The 22,500-nt window shown below is 40.5% G+C and overlaps 1 protein-coding gene across 3 annotated transcripts in view; it reads left to right on the plus strand.

Annotated features, from left to right (window-relative positions):
• LOC146973014 (spectrin beta chain, non-erythrocytic 1) overlaps positions 1–22,500 on the plus strand; it is a 152,946-nt gene that overhangs the window by 92,327 nt on the left and 38,119 nt on the right. For all 3 annotated transcript variants that reach the window (XM_085799255.1, XM_085799256.1, XM_085799254.1), the window contains 19 exons: positions 106–218; positions 550–737; positions 2,329–2,446; positions 3,424–3,582; positions 4,300–4,602; positions 6,754–6,907; positions 7,028–7,179; positions 8,361–8,579; positions 9,865–9,945; positions 10,865–11,071; positions 12,173–12,384; positions 13,149–13,286; positions 14,051–14,171; positions 15,254–15,469; positions 16,417–16,836; positions 18,177–18,379; positions 19,129–19,219; positions 19,468–19,614; positions 20,892–21,155. In XM_085799255.1, the coding sequence (XP_085655381.1) occupies positions 106–218; positions 550–737; positions 2,329–2,446; positions 3,424–3,582; positions 4,300–4,602; positions 6,754–6,907; positions 7,028–7,179; positions 8,361–8,579; positions 9,865–9,945; positions 10,865–11,071; positions 12,173–12,384; positions 13,149–13,286; positions 14,051–14,171; positions 15,254–15,469; positions 16,417–16,836; positions 18,177–18,379; positions 19,129–19,219; positions 19,468–19,614; positions 20,892–21,155 (3,506 nt within the window). The remainder of the gene's footprint in view (positions 1–105; positions 219–549; positions 738–2,328; positions 2,447–3,423; positions 3,583–4,299; positions 4,603–6,753; positions 6,908–7,027; positions 7,180–8,360; positions 8,580–9,864; positions 9,946–10,864; positions 11,072–12,172; positions 12,385–13,148; positions 13,287–14,050; positions 14,172–15,253; positions 15,470–16,416; positions 16,837–18,176; positions 18,380–19,128; positions 19,220–19,467; positions 19,615–20,891; positions 21,156–22,500) is intronic.

Here is a 22,500-nt window from a genome sequence, read left to right on the forward strand (position 1 = left end):
TTATCGCTCGATGACAATAAAAGGAAATTGAATTGAATTGAATTAACACACACACTGTAAATCACATATCTAAGTGACTGTGTATGTGCTTGTGTGTGTGTGCAGACATCAGCGTGGACCATCCCGATGAGAAGTCCATCATCACCTACGTGGTGACCTACTACCACTACTTCTCCAAGATGAAGGCTCTGAAGGTCGAGGGCAAGAGGATCGGAAAGGTGAGGATACAACCACGTCCTGTTCTCTGTGTTTATTCTATCTGTTATTTACACATGTTTTTTTGTGATCAAATGTTTATTTAACAAGAATACAAGTTACAACTAAGAAACATGACTCATTAATTGACAATAGAGACAGTACAAAATTGACTGTAACAACTAAATCGCAAAATAATAATAGTGATAGTGTAACCTTGCACTTCAATAAGGTGCAAGAAAAACCAAAACAAATGTGCATAAAAAATGAAAAAGAAAAAAGAAAAGGAAAATGGGCTTATTTACACATGTTGTCCTCCTCGTCCTCGTCCTCGTCTTCGTCCTCGTCCTCCAGGTCCTGGACAACGCCATCGAGACGGAGAAGATGATCGAGAAGTACGAGTCTCTGGCGTCCGACCTGCTGGAGTGGATCGAACAGACCATAATCATCCTCAACAACAGGAAGTTCGCCAACTCCCTGGTGGGCGTCCAGCAGCAGCTGCAGGCCTTCAACACCTACCGCACCGTGGAGAAACCGCCCAAGTCAGTGAACGCACCACGACCACGACAGCATCCACATCATTACACCTTCAAGACTCACTGCCACTCAGCACGGATCATTTATTTGATCTTATTTTATTTTATTTAATTTAAGGAGAGACACTAAGGGCAAAAACACTGTTAAAAAAACACATCAATTTTGAGATTTTGGGCTATTTCTCCTTCTTAGCATGTATTCTTTCAAAAAAGTCGAAAGAAACGGTAGAAAATCCACATTACGGTTTTTATTTTACTTCATTTTGTCTCTTTGGTCAGTAGATTTCTCCTAAATTCACTAAAAGTTAGTCTGATCCATGTCATGTCAGGTGTCATTGTAAAGCTCTCTCTCTCCTGAACAAGGATGTAGGGTCCAAACATTGTCATTTCCTCTGTATCCGCAACCAATCATAAAAGTAGGATTTACATCAACAATCTCTGTAATTTTACAGTCCAAGTCTTTAAAGGCCGTTTTCTCAGAAAGAGTTTTTCAGACTCAGACTCTGAGCTAGAAATCTCCACTTCAGCAGCACTTCCAGACACCAAACCTTCCACTTTGATCCCTTTCTATATTCTGAAGGTTTGTACAGAGGGGATTGTTGATATATCATTCACAGCCTCATTTATACAACGTTTTATTACTAAAAACATGGAGACATTTGATTTTTTTTTAGGGCTGGTGACAGTATTTTCTCATTTACAGAGTGATAAAAAGAGATATCCAAAATCCTCTCTGTAAAAACTTCTGACTCTAATGTGTCAAATGAAGGGGGCTTTATCCATTGTTCAGATTAATGTTCTGGAAATATATGCGCATATTTAATTAGATATTGCCTCATTTACATATTTAAACATAAATTTGACTAGTAGCTGTAGTTGACTGCAGAGCGGAGCAGCTCACAGCTCATTCAGCCGATCAGACACGACAGTTGAATGATACACGACTTGATAATTGGAGAGAAACCTCAGCTGGGTGGAGACGCGACTGTGGTTCATTATCTGACATGTTTTCAATCCACTAGTGAACAAACAACACCAGTAAACACCATGTAAACAACTTGACCTCAGAGTTTGAGCAACATCCCGACTCATCTGGGAGGAGCAGCAGCAGCTGTCACCATGGAGATAGAAACGGATTCAAACTAGATGTTGTGAAAGTTGATTATGTCTACTGATTTAACTTTGGTTTGTGGTTTGTTAAGACTCTGAACGCTGAAACTGTTAACAAAGTAACGATAACTTCCTGTTGTCTAAAGAACAAACTGAAAAACTAAGATTCAAACTTTCTTTAAGTTTAGTTTTAAATAAACAGAAGCAGAAATAAAAGATGAGGATGGACGTTTGTTTTAAAAGATGAAAAAAAATGAAAAAATGAGTCAATTTTAATAATAAAAAACTTAATTTTTTGTCTTTTCTTGTGGATAAGCGACACAAATGAACACATTAACATGTTGAATGATGATACGAAGCCAAATCTAAAGATCTATGACGCTTACACACCTGTTAACTGTGTGTGTGTGTGTGTGTGTGTGTGTGTGTGTCTGTGTGTGTGTCTGTGTGTGTGTCTGTGTGTGTGTGTGTGTGTGTGTGTGTGTAGGTTCACAGAGAAAGGAAACCTGGAGGTTCTTCTCTTCACCATCCAGAGCAAGATGAGAGCCAACAACCAGAAGGTTTACACCCCCAGAGAGGGAAAACTCATCTCTGACATCAACAAGGTGATGTCATCAACCACTGACACACGTCCGGTGGTTCATTTAAAGGGATAGTTCAACATTTTGGCAAATTGGCCCCATTGCCATAATCCCTATAGTCATAGCAGTAGGTTTGTTACCTTTAATTGTCGGTGCAAGCTGTTTTTAGAACGGCGGAGCAGAGCCGTGAGCTGCTCAGAGCTACGCTACGGAGGCTCATTATGGGATTTCTTGGTTTCCCTCATCAAACTCATCAAATACACAATCCAATAACTCCACAACGCTCTGGTGGACAAGTTGTGAGCTGCACATTCACCACGCTATGAGATAATAACACAACGTTACCAGACAGAGTTGTTTTAGAGGGAAATACAGAGATTGCTTGATGAAAAACTGTCCCTGAAGGCAACGCGCATCAGCGGTTTTGCATGAATTTCCCTCTAAAACAACTCTGTGTGGTAACGTTGTGTTATTATCTCATAGCGTGGTGAATGTGCAGGTCACAACTTGTCCACCAGAGCGTTGTGGAGTTGTTGGATTGTGTATTTGATGAGTTTGATGACGGAAACCAAGAAATCCCATAATGAGCCTCCGTAGCGTAGCTCTGAGCAGCTCACGGCTCTGCTCCACCGTTCTAAAAATAGCTTGCACCGACAACAATTAGAGAGAAATTCAGAGACTGCTTGATGAAAAACTGTCCCTGAAGGCAACACGCATCAGCGGTTTTGCATGAATTTCCCTCTAAAACAACTCTGTCTGGTAACGTTGTGTTATTATCTCATAGCTCACGGCTCTGCTCCGCCGTTCTAAAAATAGCTTGCACCGACAATTAAAGGTAACAAACCTACTGCTATGACTATAGGGATTATGGCAACGGGCCAATTTGCCAAAATGTTGAACTATCCCTTTAAAATCGTGGAAAAATAACACTAAATACTAAATGAATAATAGTTTTTTATGTGTGTTGTTGCAGTTGTGTTGATATTGTGTGTTTGTTTTAGGCGTGGGAGCGTCTGGAGAAGGCGGAGCACGAGCGTGAGCTGGCGCTGAGGACGGAGCTGATTCGTCAGGAGAAGCTGGAGCAGCTGGCGCGGCGCTTCGACCGCAAGGCCGCCATGAGGGAGACGTGGCTGAGCGAGAACCAGCGGCTGGTCTCCCAGGTAACGGACACTGCAAAAACAAAAAAATATCTTTCCATGAATATTTGTCTTTTTTCTTGTCAAAATGTCTCATTTCTAGTCAAAACTAATCTCTTTCCACTTAAAATAAGACTCATCAGCTAAAAATGAACTTGTTTTTAGATCATTTTCACTTGTTTCAAACTATTTTTCACTTGAAATAAGTAGAAAAATCTGATAGTGGAGAAAGTTTTTCTTCCACTGCAAAAACTCCAAATCTTTCCAAGAATATTTGTCTTATTTCTTGTCAAAATGTCTCATTTCTTGTCCAAACTAATCTCTTTCCACATAAGAAAAGACTCATAACTTAAAAATCAACTTGTTTTTAGATCATTTTCACTTCTTTCAAACAAATTTTAACTTGAAATACGTAGAAAAATCTGCCAGTGAAAGCAAGGACGAAAAACTTGCTCCACTATCAGATTTTTCTACTTATTTCAAGTGGAAAATCTGCTTGAAAAAAGTAAAAAGTGTCTAAAAACAAGCTACTTTTTACTGTGATGAGTCTTATTTGAAATATAATTTGATTTATTTTGACCAGAAATGACATTTTGACTAGAAATAAGACAAATATTCTTGGTGAGATTTAGAGTTTTTGCAGTGCAGAGACACAACGACCAGCTTCGATCTCTAAATAAAATGAAGTTACAGGTTGAAGTTCCTGTATTAACCCCGTCTCTCCTCTCCGTTCTCCTGCAGGATAACTTCGGCTTCGACCTGCAGGCCGTGGAAGCCGCCACCAAGAAGCACGAGGCCATCGAGACGGACATCGCCGCCTACGAGGAGCGCGTGCAGGCCGTCGTCTCCGTGGCCAAGGAGCTGGAGGCCGAGAGTTACCACGACATCAAACGCATCACGGCCAGGAAGGACAACGTGATCCGGCTGTGGGAATACCTGCTGGAGCTGCTGAAGGCGCGGCGGCTCAGGCTGGAGCTCAACCTCGGCCTGCAGAGAGTCTTCCAGGAGATGCTCTACATCATGGACTGGATGGACGAGATGAAGGTCAGACATTTTTTTTTTAAACACATATCTTTATTGATTTTTTAGTCTTTACACAATTTCCCTCCCTCCCCCCAACCCTGAACTGGAGCCATCAGTTAAACAGCAAGAAAAATTCCTTTGAAAAATGAAAAACAGAAACACAAAAACAATATACAGTACATCTGCCTGTCTTCTAGTTAAAATTTTTACATAATCAATTGAAATAAATAGGCAAAAGTGAGAGAAAAAGATGGAAAAATGAAGAAAGAAAAAAAATCTCTCTCTCTCCCTATATATATATATATATATATATATATATATATATATATATATATATATATATATATATATATATATATAATAAAAAAAAAAAATATATATATATATATATATATATAAAAAAAAATAGATAGAAACATACATGCAGTATATTCAAAATATATCTATACATGTGTTTTGTTTTGTTTTTTTAAAGGAAAAGGATAGTATTTCTGTATGTAACATTAAAAAGACAACAAAAGCGTATAATAATACAAAACCAACATAAATAAAATAAAATAAAAATAAAAGGGTATCGTCTTACTTGAAAGGAGTACAATTTAAGGAGTTAGTAAGTCAGGTCTTGATTCCAAAAATATGATAAATGAGTTCCAGACATTTTAGTTTTGATTAGTTTTAGTCATGTTCAGGGTTCATTTTGACAAGAATTTTTAATTTCATTTTAAAAAGGAAAACAATCCAGACATTGAGGATGCTTGTAATCCATCTCATCAGTTCGTAATGAACAGAGATTTTGTTTTAGCTTTTGTTGTGGCTGTCTTTCAACAAACTTCAGCCACTGAGGAACTTAAAGCTCTTTTGTGACGCGTCCAAAAACTAAACTGCATGGGTCCACGATCAGTTTAAAGTGTTTATTGTGACAAAAATCAGGAGATGCTCTACATCATGGACTGGATGGACGAGATGAAGGTCACACCATGTCTTAATGTTTTAATTTTAGTTTTAGTCAATCAATTCAATTCAATTTGCTTTATTGGCATGAACAGAGATTTGTTTTTGCCAAAGCATTTTACACAATACTTAAATATATATGCACCACAACATTGCAATTCATATTCAGAACAGCACAAAATACAAAACAAATATTCATCAATAATATAAATACAGTTACAGTAAATACAATGAATACAAATCTATGCATCTGTGATGTCATACTAAACTAGTTTTAGTCTTTGTGTCAAACTGTCATTTTAGTTTTTATTAGTTTTAGTCACGTTCAGTGTTAATTTTGACAGGAATTTTTAATTTTGTTTTTAAAAGGAAAACAATCCAGACTTTGAGGATGGTTGTAATCCAGCGTCGGCTTTTTCGTCACGTTTTACTTGTCAGTTCATAATGAACAGAGATTTAATTTTTGCTTTTGTTATCACTACTTTTTAAATTTATGTTCTTGTTACAAATTAGTCACAGAATAAAGGGTCGTCAACGAAAGGTTTTCATTAAAGTTTTAGTTGACAAAATTAACACTGGTCACGTTAAACTCTCTCTTTTTTTGTCTAGTCAAGTTTCAGTCGACTAAAACTGAAGCATTTTAGTTTATTTTAGTCAGAATAACCTAGTTTTAGTCAATGATTTAAAGCTCTTTTTAGTAAAGTAATTCTATTTAACCCAGTCAATATAGTATATTTACCTAGTATAGTAAAGATGAAACCAAATTTTACATGGTTATATTGTTTCCTTATAGACTCAAGAAAACATCCAGTCCAGACTGGAAGATGCTGCTCCACATATTTATTTTCAGTTCCTACACACTAGATTCAGCAGATATTTTGGGAAAAAAACCCACTTTGCACACTCTCTCTCTCTCAAAAATAACGCAACTTAACATTATTTCGTCTCGTCTCGGTCAACGAAAATGAGGAGACATTTTGGCAGAGTTTTTATTTCGTAAACCACATTTAGTCTCATTTTTATCCGTCAACAATATTGCTTTATATATTTCAGACCATTTACGTTGCGTCTCGTCTTGTTTTGTCAGATGATAAAGGTCCATGACAACGATATTTCATCATAATTTTGGTTGACGTTAGCAGCACTAGACAGAAGTCTGCTGGTGGTCTGGTTGGTGAAGAAGAGGAAGTCCTGACTCTGTCTCTTCTCCTCTCTCTCTAGATGCTGCTGCTGTCTCAGGATTATGGGAAGCACCTTCTGGGGGTGGAGGACCTGCTGCAGAAACACGCGCTGGTGGAGGCCGACATCGGTATCCAGGCCGACCGCGTCCGCAACGTCAACAGCAACGCACAGAAGTTCGCCAACGACACCGAGGGTGAGACAGACGGAACAGACAGACAGATGTTTGTAAAAAATATTTTAAAAACTGATCCAGACATTCGTGGTTTCATCTCTTCCTCCTCTTCCTCTTCCTCCTCCTCCTCTTCCTCCTCAGGTTATAAACCATGCGACCCTCAGATCATCCGGGACCGAGTCTCCCACATGGACTTCTGCTACCAGGAGCTGAGCCAGCTGGCGGCGGAGCGGCGAGCTCGTCTGGAGGAATCCCGCCGCCTCTGGAAGTTCTTCTGGGAAATGGCTGAAGAGGTTTGTTCTATAGAAACCATCACCGGTGTTTAAAGGGACATTGTGTAACTTCTCCTGTTATCTATTCAGGAAAATCGATTATTTCATTCAAAAGTCTGTTTTTCATTAACCAGTAATCCCCCCCTCCATCAACAAAGTGAAGTGTTCCTTTCAGCTCTGAATTTGCCGTTCATATCATTCATATCTCCATGGAGCGGGTAAGCTCGGTGCTGCTGCCATGTGGTGTCGCCATGTTTTTACGTTCAGTTAGGGCTGTTTGATTAATCAATTTAAAATCGTAATTGCGATTATTTGGAATGGTAAAAATCGATTTTTTGAAATCGTAAAAATCGATTTTTTACTCTGACTAGGGTAATTACGGTAAGCCCCCGTTCATGAATCTGGGCTGCGCTGAATTATGGTAATGACTGCTGCCTTCCCACACACTGTAAACAAGTATGTCGGCGTTTTGCTAAGACCAGTGAGGATTTTGTTGCCAAAAAGACCAACGGCCCTTTTCCACTACACAGTTACAGCTCTCACGGTCCATTAGGTCCATTTAAAAAGACACAAACAGCACATGAAATAGTTTGTCATTTAACAAAAAAATTGTAATCGTAATCGGAAATCGATTTTTCAGAGAAGAAAATCGAGATTTTATTTTTGGGCAAAATCGAACAGCTCTACGTTCAGTGATGGTAGGAAACCACGGAAACTCAGTGGAGACACCGGAGCTGTCGCCTCAGGTGGAGGTGGCGTCTGTGAAAAGTCACCGTGGTAACGCAGTGAGGAGGAATGGAGCGTTACACTGATGCTGCATTCACCTGCAGTCGGGCAGACGGCCGTCGCTAACAAACCAGACGTCATTTTAGTCACAGAAGTCCAGAGAAAGCCGGTAAAACAACACCACATCGCCATGACAACATATTGTCACGTGTATTGTTTTGCCTCGTGCTGACGGACCACTTGTTTACATAGAGGCTTGTTTATGCCGTTACGTGCACCGGCTGTCATCTGTCGTCCGTCCGCCCAATTTCAGGTGAATGCAGCATGAAAAATACGACTGAGTTGCTTGTGATATACAACCGCACCGCTAGATGGGAAGAACTCCTACACAATGTACCTTTAACGCGTTCAGAGTTTGTCCTGGGTCGATGTGACGCTGAACATGTGTGTGTCTGTGTGTGTGTGTTGTGCTGCAGGAGGGATGGATCAGGGAGAAGGAGCAGATCCTCTCCTCCGAGGATTATGGGAAGGATCTGACGGGCGCGCTGCGACTGCTGAGTCAGCACAAAGCCTTCGAGGACGAGATGAGTGGGCGCGCCGCTCACCTGCAGCAGACCATCAGGACGGGAGACCAGCTGGTCAACGACAACCACTTTGGAGCCGACAAGATCAAGGAGCGCATCCAGGACATCCAGGTATACACGACACACACCTGTACACACACACACACACACACACATCTGCACATGCACAGAGAGTTTCAGCTTGAAATCTGTCTCTACACTGCAAAAACTCAAAATCTTTCCAAGAATATTTGTCTCATTTCTAATCAAAACTAATCTCTTTCCACGTAAAATAAGACTCATCACCTGAAAATGTATTTGTTTTTAGATCATTTTCACTTGTTTCAAACTAATTTTCAATTGAAATAAGTGGAAAAACCTGCCAGTGAAAGTAAACTTGCTCCATTATCAGATTTTTCTACTTATTTCAAGTGAAAATCTGCTTGAAAGAAGTAAAAAGTGTCTTAAAACAATCTACTTTTTAACGTGAGGAGTCTAATTTTCAGTATAATGAGATTTGTTTTGACTAGAAATGACATTTTGACTAGAAATAAGACAAATATTCTTGGTAAGATTTTGAGTTTTTGCAGTGTACTCTGTAACTTTGAGGCTGTAAAAAGTATTAAAGTATTTCAAGGTCGTTTCAACAAACAGCTGCTGCTTCATTTGTCCAGTTTCAGTCGATACAACCGAGGTTAATTATCACATAAAAAACTTTTATCAGATCTGTAGCTACAACTGAGGACACTCAGACCTCGACCTTTTTAACCTGTTACTATTTGGAACTGTTTACATTTGGAACATTTTATCGTCATCTGATGTGGAAATTATTAACAACTGAATACAAAAGCTTTTATTTTGAAACAGAGTAACCTCTAGTATGTTTTACATGCTCTGAGAGATAAAACCAGAATATAACCAAGTTTTTCATATCTAATTGTTCACAGATTTGATATTTCATGAAATTTAACGAAAGTATCAAGATAATGACAACATACGAAAGAACAAACTTAAAAAACTTCAATAATCCATACATAATATCACTTGAATACATATAACAAAATAATCTCCTACATTACCTCAAAACAAAAAGACAAAAAACAAAAAAAGAAAATCCAAGTCTGCAAAAGTCATAACATTGCTTTATAGTTACACAAAAAGTCCTTATTTGACCAGAATTTATATATTTTTATATATATTGTGAAGTTTGTCACCTCTCTACCTCCTATAGACAAAAGAGTCGGCAGTTTGAAGCGCCTTCGTCTAAAATACCGGATTTCTTTATTTGAATGTTTGTGGTTTTTATCAGTCACTCAAGAAAGGATAAACCTGCATGTTGGAGTTTACGTCTTAATATAAAGTTTCCACTTCCTTCCTGTTAATTGTTCCCTCTCTGTCTCTGTGTCTCTCTGTACAGGAGCAGTGGGCGGCTCTGGAGCGTCTCTCTGCCGTGCGTAAAGCTCGTCTGGAGGAGGCCTGCAACCAGCACCAGTTCCAGGTCCTCTACACTTTTACTTTTCCTCCTTCATCCAGCTGCAGAAAAGACAAAACAATGACAGCTGTTTACAGAATATTAAATGTTAATATTCTGAATCTGCAATGGGTTACAGAAAAATATCTGTCAAAAATCTGAGACTTGTCTGGAAGAAAGGACGAGGATGTGAGCTGAACCATGAAATCTGGCTAAGAATATTAGCAAATACTGGGAAAAATATAAAGACATTTACTTAGTACAGATTAATACATAGGTTTTATTTTACCGCTAAGCTTCACAGAATGGGCTTGTTGCTAATAACTTATGTTGGAAGAGACAGGAACATTCTTACATGCTATTTGGGAATGTAAATGTATTAGAGCTGCAACAATTAATTGTTAATCGAACAATAATTGATTATATTAATCGTCAACTATTTTGATAATCTAATAATCAGTTTGAGTAGTTTTTTAAGAAAAAAGTCAAAATTCTCTGATTTCAGCTTCTTCAATGTGAATATTTCTGGTTTCTTTGTTCCTTTATGACAATAAACTGAGTCTCTCTTTGGTTTGTGGACAAAACGAGACATTTGAGGACGATGTCTGGTGGTTTGAGAAACACCGATTGATGTTTTTCAACTTTTTTTTTTACATTTTATTGACCAAACAACTAATCGATTAATGGTTTAAATAATCAGACAACAGATTAATCGATAATGAAAATATTCGTTAGTTGCAGCTCTAAAGTGTATTAACCCATTCTGGGAAAAGTAATCAAATACATACAGTAGGGAAATGGGTTGAGTTAACTATATCATATCAAGATAACTGTCTCGTTGTTTTAAATACGAGCATTTACCACAGTCTTTTATATGTTTAAATCAATTTTAAATAACAAAAATATGACTCTTCTGACTGTGACTGGACCTTCTCTCTCTCCTCAGGCGGACGCTGACGACATGGACACCTGGATGCTGGACGTGCTGCGCATCGTCTCCAGCGTGGACGTCGGCCATGATGAGTTCTCCACTCAGGCTCTGGTGAAGAAGCACAAGGACGTGGCGGAGGAGATCGCCAGCTACCGGCCCGTCATCGAGGCGCTGCACGAACAGTCGCGCACGCTGCCGCCCGAGAAGGCCAACTCAGAGGAGGTGACGCTGCTGCATCATCATCATCATCATTCCCATCTTCTCTCTGCTCGTGGTTTCTCTCTCTGGAGCTTCTCTTAGTGTTATTGTACTCGAGAATGGTCTTGGTCTTGTCTCGGTCTCGGTCGAGCTGGTCTCGGGATTTTTTGTCAAGACCAGCCGAGACTAGAGCTGCTGTGATTTTTTTTTTTTTAAACCGCAACAACTTCCAGAATTAAAATGTAACAATACGGTCTTTTATTTTGAAAGTGTTGACGCTGCCACCTGCTGTACGTGTCAGAGAGGAGAAAAAGAGGGAGAAAGGAAGACACCGGTTGTGTCATCAAGTCATCAATCATTCAATTTTCTAATTCAGCCCACATTTATCTATGTTTTCGTTCCAGGTGATGGTAAAAGTTTGACGTCGCCCCACTCAGTGGAGCGTCTTTTCTTCCCAGTTAATTTAAGCTGTAGCTACACACACACACACACACACATAAAGATGAGCTGTCTGATTTTGGCCCGAGTTCCCTCCTTCCGCCCAAGGACAAAAAATCAGCCGAATATTTTATGGCTTTTACTACGCTATCGTAAATATTAAACATGTTCAATATTTATGATGGAGAGATAGAGACTTGAATCATTTTTGGAAAAATGACAACAACAACAAAAAAATCATGTAGGCTGCAGTATTTATTTGTTTGTTTTTTCATCAGAGAATCACCTTTCAAGTGTTGATATGTTCTTCATACATTTTTATTTATTTTAATGTTTATTTAACAGGGACGATACATACAACATTGCCATAAAGAATGAAAAATGCAATGCATACAATACTAATTTGCAGTAATTTGCATTGGTTGTAACAGCATCGTTGCTGCTTTTGAAAGCACCATGTAAAAAGGGTTAAGTACTTCTGCAGGCTAGTTGGCTTTACCAATACATTTATTTTTCAATATGACAAATAGACTATAATTGGTCTCTATAGTTTGGTCTCGGTCTTGGACTTGGTCTCGCCCCTCAAAGTCTTGGTCTCAGTATAGTCTGGTCTCGGGTTAGGTGGTCTTGACTACAACACTAGCTTCTCTGACCTCTGACCTCTGCTCCGTCCGTCCGTGCCCGCAGGTCCAGAGCCGTCTGGCGGGCATCGAGGAGCGCTACAGGGAGGTGGCGGAGCTGACGCGGCTGAGGAAGCAGGCGCTGCAGGACGCGCTGGCGCTCTACAAGATGCTGAGCGAAGCCAACGCCTGTGAGGTCTGGATCGACGAGAAGGAGCAGTGGCTCAACAGCATGGAGATCCCCGAGAAGCTGGAGGACCTGGAGGTGGTGCAGCACCGGTGAGGACACCACTAACTTAACTTTAAAGGGATAGTTCAACATTGTTGGCAAATTGGCCCATTGCCATAATCCCTATAGTCATAGCAGTAGGTTCGTTACCTTTAATTGTTGGTGCAAGCTATTTTTAGAACGGTGGAGCAGAGCCATGAGTTGCTCAGAGCTACGCTACGGAGGCTCATTATGGGATTTCTTGGTTTCCCTCATCAAACTCATCAAATACACAATCCAACAACTCCACAACGCTCTGGTGGACAAGTTGTGACCTGCACATTCACCACGGTATGAGATGATAACACAACGTTACCACACAGAGTTGTTTTAGAGGGAAATTCATGCAAAACCGCTGATGCGCGTTGCCTTCAGGGACAGTTTTTCATCAAGCAGTCTCTGTATTTCCCTCTAAAACAACTAACGTTGTGTTATTATCTCATAGCGTGGTGAATGTGCAGGTCACAACTTGTCCACCAGAGCGTTGTGGAGTTGTTGGATTGTGTATTTGATGAGTTTGATGAGGGAAACCAAGAAATCCCGACAATTAAAGGTAACAAACCTACTGCTAAGACTATAGGGATGATGGCAATGGGCCAATTTGCCAAAAATGTTGAACTATCCCTTTAAAGGGACAAGAAAATCTGTTAATAAACAATAATGAAAGTGTTTAGAGAGTTCAGGTCAGGACTGAAGTGACTGGCGCCAGGTTTGACAGTCAAGAAGAGAATAAAAAAGGAAACTCCTGGTGTTGATGTTTTCCGTCTCTTTTCAGGTTTGAGAATCTGGAGCCAGAGATGAACAACCAGGCGTCCAGGGTTGCCGTGGTGAACCAGATTGCCAGGCAACTGATCCACAGTGGACATCCCAGCGAGAAGGAGATTAAAGCCCAGCAGGACAAACTGAACACCAGGTAATCTGACCGGGATTAAACTGGAGACTAAACAGCAGAACGGAGACCTGACTTCAGAATGAATAGAAATAAAAACAGGTTTATTCAGATTAGAAACATGAAAACATGAAAACCAAAGTGAATTCTTGCTTTATAACTTTATTTATATAGCACCTTTACAGGGTGTTTCACAATAGTAATAATAAAACATTTTATTTGTAAAGCACTTTACATTTTACTGTAACAGAAAATCTCAAAGTGCTACAGGTAGTCTTAATAAAACAAGAGAAGTTAAAACAGTTGTTATCAAAATAAAAACAAGAAACAATTACAGATTAAAAGATTTTTAAAAAAGGTAAATTATGAGACCCCTTTTAAAACTATCAGTCGTCTGTTAAACAACCGGATAGATAGATAGATGGATAGATAGATAGATAGATAGATAGATAGATAGATAGATAGATAGATAGATAGATAGATAGATAGATAGATAGATAGATAGATAGATAGATAGATAGATAGATAGATAGATAGATAGATAGATAGATAATTGGTCGCAATCCCAGGTGTAAAAGAATAAATACAGCAGCAACAGACAATAAATTAAAAACAATAAATTAAACAATAATAAAACAATTCAGCCAGTGAAACATCCAGCATCAGTAAGTGAAATAAAACTAAACTAATAGCAGAGAAGGCCATATGATTAAAGTGAGTCTCAGGAAGAGGTTTGGTTTAGTATTATGGGATGTCGTAGCTGATGGTTTCCCTGCTCCCCTGTGCAGGTGGAGTCAGTTCAGAGACCTGGTGGACCAGAAGAAGGACAGTCTGAACTCGGCTCTGGGCGTCCAGAACTACCACCTGGAGTGCAACGAGACCAAGTCCTGGATCAAGGAGAAGACCAAGGTACCGACACCACACACACACACACACACACACACACACACACACACACTCACCGTCTGGTCTGGACTCTAATAACACAACACGGGTTATTAAAGTTCAGACAAGACTTATTATTATATCATATTATTAGAAATGTATTTTGTGACTTTGTTCTACTGTCCTGTTATACATAAGTTAAGTAAATGTAGTCTGAATTTTTAGCTTGATTGTTTTTGATCCATTTTTATAAAATGTATGAAATATCTACATAATATCTATTTAAAGGGATAGTTCAGCTTTTTTGAAGTGGGGTTGTATGAGTGATACAGCATGTGTTTCTCAGTGGTGGGGAGCAGAGACCTTTCTACTGCATCCAGTGAACTTAATGGGCATTTGTTGCTGATACAAACCCCACTTCAAAACAGCTGAACTATCCCTTTAATATCTAAATACCTAAATCTATGAAATGTCTGTATAATATCTAAATACAAGTGCTGTCAAAGTGAATGCGTTAATTTTGACGATTAATGTTAAACCTTTAACGGGTTTTGTTATTATTTCTGTTGGAGGATATAATAAGCAAGGTGCCTTTTTTTGTGCCAAATCTGTTCTTCACAGGAGAGAAACTGTCTTGAAAGTTTAAAGAAAGCCATTAAAATAGTCTTCCTTTGTGTTTATTCTACATTAATTGGATGATTTGACATAGATAAACATTAGTTATAAGCGTCAATCTTAAGTGGACAACTGCAATTAATTCATCGATAAATCGATCAATTACAGAAAATTGTGCAAATAATTACTTAATTTTTTAAAAATCTATTCACCTACTAAATACCTAAATCTATGAAATATCTATATGATATCTGTGAAATATCTAAATCTATGTAATAAAAAGGAATGTCGCACAGTCAACAGCTCTGTTCTTGTACTTGCTTGTAACACATAAATTGACAAAAAAAAAAGGTTCTTCTATGGCATCGCTCCAAAGAACCGTTTTGGTTCCAGATAGCACCTTTTGTTTTTCAGGGTGTGCACAAAGCAAAAGGCCGAATGTCCAACTTGTCCCCCTTTCTTTTCTCGTCCTCTCTCTCTCTGTCGTCCAGGTGATCGAGTCGACCCAGGAGCTGGGCAACGACCTGGCGGGCGTCATGGCGCTGCAGAGGAAGCTGACGGGGATGGAGCGCGACCTCGCCGCCATCGAGGACAAGCTGGGCGACCTGGGCAAGGAGGCCGAGCGCCTAGCAACCGAACACCCCGAGCAGTCGGACGCCATCAAGGGACGACTGGCCGAGATCACCGGCGTCTGGGACGAGATGAAGGTACCGGGGTGTCTTCCTCTTTTCTTTACTGATTTAAAGGGATAGTTCACCCAAAATTGAAATTTCAGAAGTTTCAGAGTCCTCCGTGGCTTCTCTGAGTTACAGGGGGTCTCGGCGTAGCAGTGCATACCAACTGTCTTGGTAACAAAAAGACACACCAAAAAACATCCAAATACCTCCATGCTGCTCGTATGTAATGTCCCTCTTGTATTGAAGCCCCGAAATGAGAAATTGTCCCGAAAAAAATTAAATAAGTCTATATTTCAAGCTTGTTTGTAGCGGAAACTCCTCTTCCCGGTTCGTCCAAATTTGATGAACTGGGAAGAGGAGCTTCGAGAAGCTTTGGCTACAAAACAAGCTTGAAATATAGACTTATTTAATTTTTTCAGGGTGTGCACAAGCACAAGTTGTGAGCTGCACATTCACCACGCTATGAGATAATAACACAACGTTACGAAACGGAGCCGTTTTCGAGGTAAATACAGGGTAAATACAGAGACTGCTTGATGAAAAACTGTCCCTGAACGCAACGCACATCAGCGGTTTTGCATGAATTTCCCTCTAAAACAACTCTGTGTGGTAACGTTGTGTTATTATCTCATAGCGTGGTGAATGTGCAGCTCACAACTTGTCCACCAGAGCGTTGTGGAGTTGTTGGATTGTGTATTTGATGAGTTTGATGAGGGAAACCAAGAAATCCCATAATGAGCCTCTGTAGTGTAGCTCTGAGCAGCTCACGGCTCTGCTCCGCCGTTCTAAAAATAGCTTGCACCGACAATTAAAGGTAACGAACCTACTGCTATGACTATAGGGATTATGGCAATGGGCCAATTTGCCAAAATGTTGAACTATCCCTTAAAAAAAAAAAAAAAAAATCTGAAATCTGAGAGCGTCGTCCAATCAGGATCTTCAGGCGTCTTCACCGTCTCTTGTCTCTGTCTCTGCAGGACACGATGAAGAACCGGGAGGAGTCTCTGGGCGAGGCCAGCAAGCTGCAGCAGTTCCTCCGTGAGCTGGACGACTTCCAGTCGTGGCTGTCCAGGACGCAGACGGCCATCGCCTCGGAGGACGTGGCCAACACGCTGGCCGAGGCCGAGAAGCTGCTGGCCCAGCACGAGGGCATCAAGAACGAGATCCGCAACTACGAGGAGGACTACCAGAAGATGAGGGACATGGGAGAGATGGTGACGCAGGGCCAGACGGACGCCCAGTACATGTTCCTACGGCAACGGCTGCAGGCGCTGGACACCGGCTGGAACGAGCTGCACAAGATGTGGGAGAACCGGCAGAACCTGCTGTCCCAGTCCCACGCCTACCAGATGTTCCTGAGGGACACCAAGCAGGCCGAGGCCTTCCTCAACAACCAGGTACAAGACCCCGTCCCCCCGTCCCCCCGTCCCCCCGTCCTCGGCCTCGGCTCACAGCCTCACAGCCTCAGTCTCTGAGGAGGAGGACGCTCTTGTCCCCGCAGCAGAGAAATACGTGCATCACTCGTTCTTTCTATTTTCAATTGGAAATCAAAAATCAAAAAAAGAAAAAGTGACAGATTATTTTGTTTTTTGTTTTTTAATCAAACACAAAAAACGAAAAAATGTCTGGTTTTTGATATTTAAATTTTAGGCTCAGATCAAAAATACGAAATGGAAAAACGGGCCACAGGACTAATACGTGCATCATTCGTTCTTTCTATTTTCAATTGGCAATCAAAAATCAAAAAAAGAAAAAGTGACGGATTATTTTGTTTTTTAATCAAACACAGAAAACGAAATAATGTCTGGTTTTTCATATTTCACTTATAGGCTCAGATCAGAAATGTAAGGCTGGGTTTTCGTTATTGTATTAGATTAAACAACAAAAAAACAAAATAATCTGTCACTTTTTCAGTTTTTGATTATTTTTAATTGCCAATTGAAAATAGAAATAGCGTCCTGGAAAAACCTGGAAAATGGTTGACCAGTTTTCCAGTCATGGAAAAAAAGTCAAATGTCCTGGAAAAGCTTAAGTTGTCCTGGAAAATGATTTATCGGGTGGTGAAATCCACCAATGAAGCAGAGCTGGAAAAACTCCTAGATGATGAATCTGTGAACGGCTTTGATTTGAAATGTCACCCAGACAAATTAAGACACTTAAAGACATTGAACATGAAGTTTGTGACGGTTTGTTTCTTTATGTAGGTTAAAGTCTGCCATCATGTGGTGGAAAGGCTTCATTACAGCAAAATGTTCCTACAGTTCAAATGGATGTTTTCTGTTTTAACTCACTACCATGAGAAAAAAACTAAACAAGAATGAGAATCAGAAAAAACTTTATTGTCCGTTGCAAAACAGCAGTGGAGCCTTTATTTAACCAGGTTTGTCCCATTGAGAGACCAGGCCAAGAGGCAGCACATAAAGTTTCAACACAGTCACATTAATCATAGACAAAAAACAAAGAATACCAATACAATTGAATTTTCAATATTATTATTATTCCTGAAGCCTGGATGTAATGGAATTTATAGTGGACTTGATTTGAATACATTGAGAGATACCAGAACTGCAAAATGTTCCATGTACTCGGAGCAGAAAATCTAAAATCTTTCTTCCTCATTTCTGTTCTGACCTTAGGAACAGTAAAATGACAAAAAGTCGGAGATATTTCATTATAAAACCAAACTAATAATGAAATGATACTAATATTCTACCTCCTGCTGTGTCCCGTGTGTCAGGAGTACGTGCTGGCTCACACTGAGATGCCCACCACCCTGGAGGGAGCCGAAGCCGCCATCAAGAAGCAGGAAGACTTCATGACCACCATGGACGCCAACGAGGAGAAGATCAGCAGCGTGGTGGACACGGGCCGCCGCCTGGTCGCCGACGGCAACATCAACGTGGAGCGCATCCAGGAGAAAGTGGACTCCATCGACCAGAGGTCAGAGACCGACGGTTCGGTTCAGGGACGATTTGCTTTTTCTCCAGATTCGATTCTTTTAGGATTTTTTTTTCGCTGCCGATTCGATTCAGATTGTGATTCTTCGATATCACCGATTTCTAGTTTGTTTTTTTAACACCAGACATGTGAAAAAGTTGAATGATGATGATGATGATGTCTACAGACTATTATATCAGGGGGAGCCATATTTCCCCCAAAAAATGCACGTCACATGCGAGTCAGTCTTTAAAGGGATAGTGCAACATTTTGTCAAATTGGCCCATTGCCATAATCCCTATAGTCATAGCAGTAGGTTCGTTACCTTTAATTGTTGGTGCAAGCTGTTTTTAGAACGGCGGAGCAGAGCCGTGAGCTGCTCAGAGCTACGCTACGGGGGCTCATTATGGGATTTCTTGGTTTCCCTCATCAAACTCATCAAATACACAATCCAACAACTCCACAACGCTCTGGTGGACAAGTTGTGACCTGCACATTCACCACGCTATGAGATAATAACACAACGTTACCACACAGAGTTGTTTGTTGCTGATGCGCGTTGCCTTCAGGGACAGTTTTTCATCAAGCAGTCTCTGTATTTCCCTCTAAAACAACAAAAAAAACTGTAAGAATCGTGATTCTTACATGAATCCTTTTTCCCCGCCCCAATTGAATTGTACCAAATAAATTAGAATAAATGATGATTTTAATGAATTGATCTTTGACTGATTGTGTTGCTTTCTGCTGCTCAGACACAAGAAGAACCGTGCGGCCGCCAACGACCTGCTGATGAGGCTGAAGGACAACAGAGACCTGCAGAAGTTCCTGCAGGACTGTCAGGAGGTGAGTTCACAATCTGACTTCAGACTTTATCAAACTACCAGCTGAGGTTTGTGTTGAAGAAGATGAGATGAGTCTATTTGTGTGTGTGTCTGTGTGTCTGTGTGTGTGTGTGTGTGTGTGTGTGTGTGTGTGTGTGTGTGTGTGTGTGTGTGTGTGTGTGTGTGTGTGTGTGTGTGTGTGTGTGTGTGTGTGTGTGTGTGTGTGTGTGTGTGTGTGTGTGTGTGTGTATCTGTGTGTGTGTTGTGCAGCTCTCCCTGTGGATCAATGAGAAGATGCTGACGGCTCAGGACATGACGTACGACGAGGCCAGAAACCTGCACAGCAAGTGGCTGAAGCACCAGGCCTTCATGGCCGAGCTGCAGTCCAACAAGGAGTGGCTGGACAAGATCGACAAGGTGGGAGCCCGGTTCAATTCAGGAAACTTTATCGATCCATGAAGGAAGTTAAATACAGACAGACACAAAAGAAAACAACAACTATTAAATAAAACAGATTTAATAAGAACAACTTATTGCACATTATTGATCATTAAAAGCCTCATGGCCGCCAGCAGGAAAGATTTCTTGTCCCTCAACACGATTCTGCTGCTTCCTGTGTTGGTACACAAGTGGCGTACAACGTCAAGCCGGCTTTGCTCTGCCGGACCGGTGGAGTTGTATTACGTTTCCATGATTTCAGTAGTTGTTGGTTAGTTGTTAGTTACGCATAGATTACGGCAGCCAATCAGCGCTGAGCGACAAGCAACTGACGGCCAGAGAGTTGGGATTTCTCATCTCGAGCGACAGAGCGAAAAATCTCTCGGTCCCTCGCTGTCACTTGGAGCCCCAGCGATTTTTCAATTTGACATTGACTTAATATGTAAACTTGTCGCCAGCGACAAAAATAGAAGGTCCAGTGTGAATGCACCTTTAGAAGGGCCATGTTGGGTCGGACCGGTTGAGAACTCTATAGTAGGCTTTGCCACGTGGCCCTAATAATAATAATAATAATACATTTTATTTGTAAGTGCTTTTACAGATGCTCAAAAACACTTTACACTTTAAAAATCATAAAATAGAGCAAAGTCAGAGTGGAAATTCAATTAAAGGGACAACGAGGAGTTTTGGGAAAGCGAAGTGTTTTCTCACTACATTTATGAGCCTCCGCACCGTGAAATTCTTTGACCGGAGCAAGACAGACTCATGTTTTCATTCATCAAGAATTAAAGTCAGAGGTTGGAAGACGATCACATACCGTCGTAGTTCCCACCATAAACGGAGATTCGGCAGCGTTATTCTCATGACTCGCCACGAAACCGAAAGTAAAGAAACGCTGGTCGGCTCGCCCAGCATTTCCACCACCACTAATAATAACAAAATAACCATAGAGACAAAACCATAGATTTATCTAAAATGGACCATTAACAAGTGGTAACGGAGATTCATCCACATTAATATGAGACTTTTTTATAACCAAATAGAAACTCCTCGTTGTCCCTTTAAGTTTTTTTCTGGCTGTTTTGCCACTTATTCCGGTGGAAAATTTCAAAATAAAGGTTTCCCCCAACAAATGTTTCAAACGTTTCATTCTGGATGGACGCTGGTTGGTCGTTGGATGGATGTATCGTTACTATCTACTGTCTATAATGTGAGGCAGCTTCATTCAGAGCATTAACAGCAGTTTGTCTCTGCAGGACGGACAGACGCTGATGGCGGAGAAGCCGGAGACCGAGGCCATGGTGAAGGAGAAGCTGGCCTCTCTGAAGAGCATGTGGGAGGATCTGGAGTCCACCACGCAGACCAAGGCCAAGTGTCTGTTCGATGCCAACAAGGCCGAGCTGTTCACACAGAGCTGTGCCGACCTGGACAAGTGGCTGGGCGGCCTGGAGGGACAGCTGCTGTCCGACGACTACGGGAAAGACCTGACGTCTGTCAACATCCTGCTCAAGAAGCAACAGGTGAGAACTTACATTTCACTTCCTGGATCAACTGGACTTTTTACTTTAACTTGAGTATATTTGTGGAGAGGAAGCGGTACTTTTACTCCGTTATACTGAGCTACGTTCTGCTCGCTACTTCTTTTTATCGCACATATTTGTTTATTTTCACGCGACTGCATTTCACCAATCAAATTCAGATATTGTCAAAAGAACAACACTAAGACTGTGGTTAGTGTTGCTCTTTGGGAATATCTGAATTTGTTCATTGCCATTTTATATTTTTGTGTATTTGATCACATTCATGCACTGATTATTAAACTAATAAATCAGAGGTTACTCAGCAGGGACTCAGTAGCTGCTCCAGGAGCTCCTATTTCTTTCAAGTACTTTCTTACTCCTACTTAAGTAGTTTAGTTTAGTTTAGTTTATTTTTTATCAACATAGTGTCTTACACCAGAGGGGCTTACAGTACAAGACACTTAAAGGAGCATTATCGCAAATATAGCAGTAATAGCAAAAAAAAAAAAACTGAAATATGCAATAAATAGGTCGAGGGGAGCCATAACTACATGTATACAAAATATAGCCAACAGTGTAGTGTCTGTGGAGCAAATACAGAATATCTTTTTGTCATGAGACAAGCCGGCCCGGCCGCTCCTGAACAACATGCTATGTAGGATGTTTACTCAGATACGCTGCACCACCGGCCCCATCTAGTGGCTGAACAAAGAATTGTAATTTGCGATAATGCTCCTTTAAAGCAGAAGAAAAATACAGGAGCCTTACAAAGCACATAGAAAGAAAATAAATACAGGGAATAATGCTCCTATGCTTCCATATGCATATACTGTACATACATATACACATGCATACATGAATGCACGCACACACACATACATACACATGCATGCGTTCATATCTACATATCTACACACGTGCATACAGAGCAAAGAGTTGCTGCAGTTTCAGGACTTCACACATGTAGTACATTTCTACATTTCTACAGCTTAAAGCCTCCAGGAACAGGAATACCTTCAGTAAATATTGGGAGTTTCCTGAGGATCAATTTTAATTTCAATCTGACGGTTTCGCTTCTACTAAACGTGAACAAAACTCCAAACAGGAAGTGAACAACTCATACAGCAACAACAACAAGTTGGTAGATTTCTGTTTTTGTTCCTCCTCAGTGTTCAGATTTCTAACTGTGTTGGTTCATGATCCCGAGTTAACCCTTTAACCCGTTAACCCGTTAACCCGTGTCCTTCCAGGCCTTTTTTAGTTTGATGTTACTGTCAAATGGAGAAACAGTAATCGGCAATAATCTAAAATCAATTCGATAATCGTTAATAGTCAGAAATCGATT

The sequence above is a fragment of the Trachurus japonicus genome, chromosome 15 (genome assembly GCF_045865225.1).
Source record: "Trachurus japonicus isolate A0001 chromosome 15, Traja_1.0".
NCBI lineage: Eukaryota > Metazoa > Chordata > Actinopteri > Carangiformes > Carangidae > Trachurus > Trachurus japonicus.